This window comes from Ceratina calcarata, unplaced genomic scaffold (assembly GCF_001652005.2).
Source record: "Ceratina calcarata isolate Rehan_Ccalc_2016 unplaced genomic scaffold, ASM165200v1 scaffold155, whole genome shotgun sequence".
NCBI classification, from domain to species: domain Eukaryota; kingdom Metazoa; phylum Arthropoda; class Insecta; order Hymenoptera; family Apidae; genus Ceratina; species Ceratina calcarata.
The window spans coordinates 178,942-180,940 of record NW_017136741.1 but is presented as its reverse complement, the minus strand read 5'-3'; the positions used below and the strand labels follow the sequence as shown (position 1 = coordinate 180,940).

At 36.6% G+C, this 1,999-nt stretch overlaps 1 protein-coding gene across 1 annotated transcript in view; it reads left to right on the top strand.

The window, feature by feature from the left end:
- Positions 1-15: 15 nt before the first annotated feature.
- The window catches only part of LOC108632478 (fibroblast growth factor receptor homolog 1), a 9,153-nt gene continuing 7,169 nt past the window's right edge, over positions 16-1,999 (top strand). The window contains exons 1-2 of the mRNA XM_018037112.2: positions 16-371; positions 1,336-1,728. Of these exons, the coding sequence (XP_017892601.1) occupies positions 56-371; positions 1,336-1,728 (709 nt within the window). The 5' untranslated portion in view covers positions 16-55. The remainder of the gene's footprint in view (positions 372-1,335; positions 1,729-1,999) is intronic.

Below are 1,999 nucleotides of genomic sequence, written 5' to 3'. Positions count from 1 at the left end.
TTTCGTTACAGATGTGAATCATCCCGACGTGATATTGGTGCCGATCGGTGAGAGAATGAGCCTACGATGCTCGTCGAGTCCGAACGAAGAAATAACTTGGTACAAAGGCGACGAAGTATTTAGACCTTCCTCGTCGAGAATACGAATGATAAAGCAATTGCTGAAGTTCAAATTCGTCGAGCCTGAAGACGCGGATTCGTATGGTTGCTTAGTTCGATCGAATCTGACCGATCGAACCGAATGGAGGAATGTGACGATACGAACCGAATCGTTGCAGAACGATGGATACCAGCACGAGGAGAGACTGGGAATCACCCTTGGTGCCCATAGAGCCGAGGAAGAAACGAACGAACTGGAGATGGAAACGAGAAGTAAGTACAGAAGTTTCTACGTTCGACAAAGGAGGATAAACAAGTTCATTTTAATTGTAAAAAATAAAACAGATTTGAGAAATAACCGATTCAAAATAATAAAAGATAGTAGAAAGTATGAAGGCTTTTATTTGGTGAAGAAACTTGAATAACAAGCCAAACCCAACAGTTTTAATAAAAATTAGTCTAGAGTTTGATAATACAATTTATGGACAAACATTTAGGTATACAAAAACTCCCATGAATATTCAGAACTATAAACATAAGATTATACAGGATTTAGAGATATTTTAATTCATCAATATCGACAAATGAAACAAAGTCATGTCATCAAAATTGTTGACGGAATTACTTATATGCAATGACTTGTATATTTGAACATATTCCAAAACTGAATAACTTTTTTAATATTAAAGCAAACAATTTAATATGCTTTAGAATGTTAGAAGGCTTAGTTTACTATGTTATGTATAATAAAAATGAAACAAAACTTCTATTCGCCAAAATCTCGAATAAGAAAGTAAACATGGTTTTTAACTTTGTTACATATTTCCTCAAATAACATGCTTTTAGTAAACCTAAATAAATTCTATGCATGTACAAAGTTTTATCAAAAACGGTTAATGTTGGTATAATCTATGAGCGATTAAAAATCTAAAAATTAGAAATTTTCATGACTTAATGTCTACAATTGATTGTGAGATGAATTGTAGAATTTTTACATGTTCCAACATGTCTGACGTTTTTATATTTTCACCGATTGTACTTTCTATTATGTTGTTTAGTCCAATGATTAAAACAGTTATTCAGCTCTGAAATAGATGCGAATATTCATGGGACCTACTGTATGTATATACAACCGAATCGAGTACGTCCTTCTTGAAGTCGATTAAGAACTATTCCTATACTAATCGCAACTAATAGCAATCGTCCGATTAAATTTGAATCGAAATGGTCGTTTCAGATCTGCCGGAGACGCGGGCATTGCATTTGGACAGTGAAAACGCAGAGGCCGATCTCGACAACGAGAAAAGTGTGAACGAAACGGCTGGAGATCACAATAACACCGCGCCGGAACGAGCTCCGTCTTTTAACAAAAGTGTGGAGATGTCGAACGTGGTCGTGAAGCCCGCTGGCAACATGTTACGTTTGAGATGCCCGAGCTTCGGCAACCCGTGGCCGAATATCACCTGGTTCAAAAACAACGAGGAGCCGAAAAGGACGCTAGGATCCGTGATCGTGTCTAAGTGGACGTTCAGGCTGGAGGATCTAGTACCTGAGGACAGCGGCAATTACACTTGCGTCGTTTGCAATTACCTAGGATGCATCAACCGCACCTTCAAAGTCGAAATCGTCGGTGAGTCAAGATTACTTTCTCTTTAACTTATTAATGCAAATTAAGGAGCGTATCCTTTACTATCGTATCCTCATATCGTATCACCTTGTTGCATATTATTATTGAACACGTATATCTCCCCATCTTCTTCGAAATTAATAGATCGTGGATTTTTTAATAAAACATTTATGGTAATCAATGAAACAAATGTGTTTTAGGCAGAGATTCCTTTCATCATTTGAGCACCAGAATCTCATTACTTTTTAATATCTTATAAATACAGATATTTTCT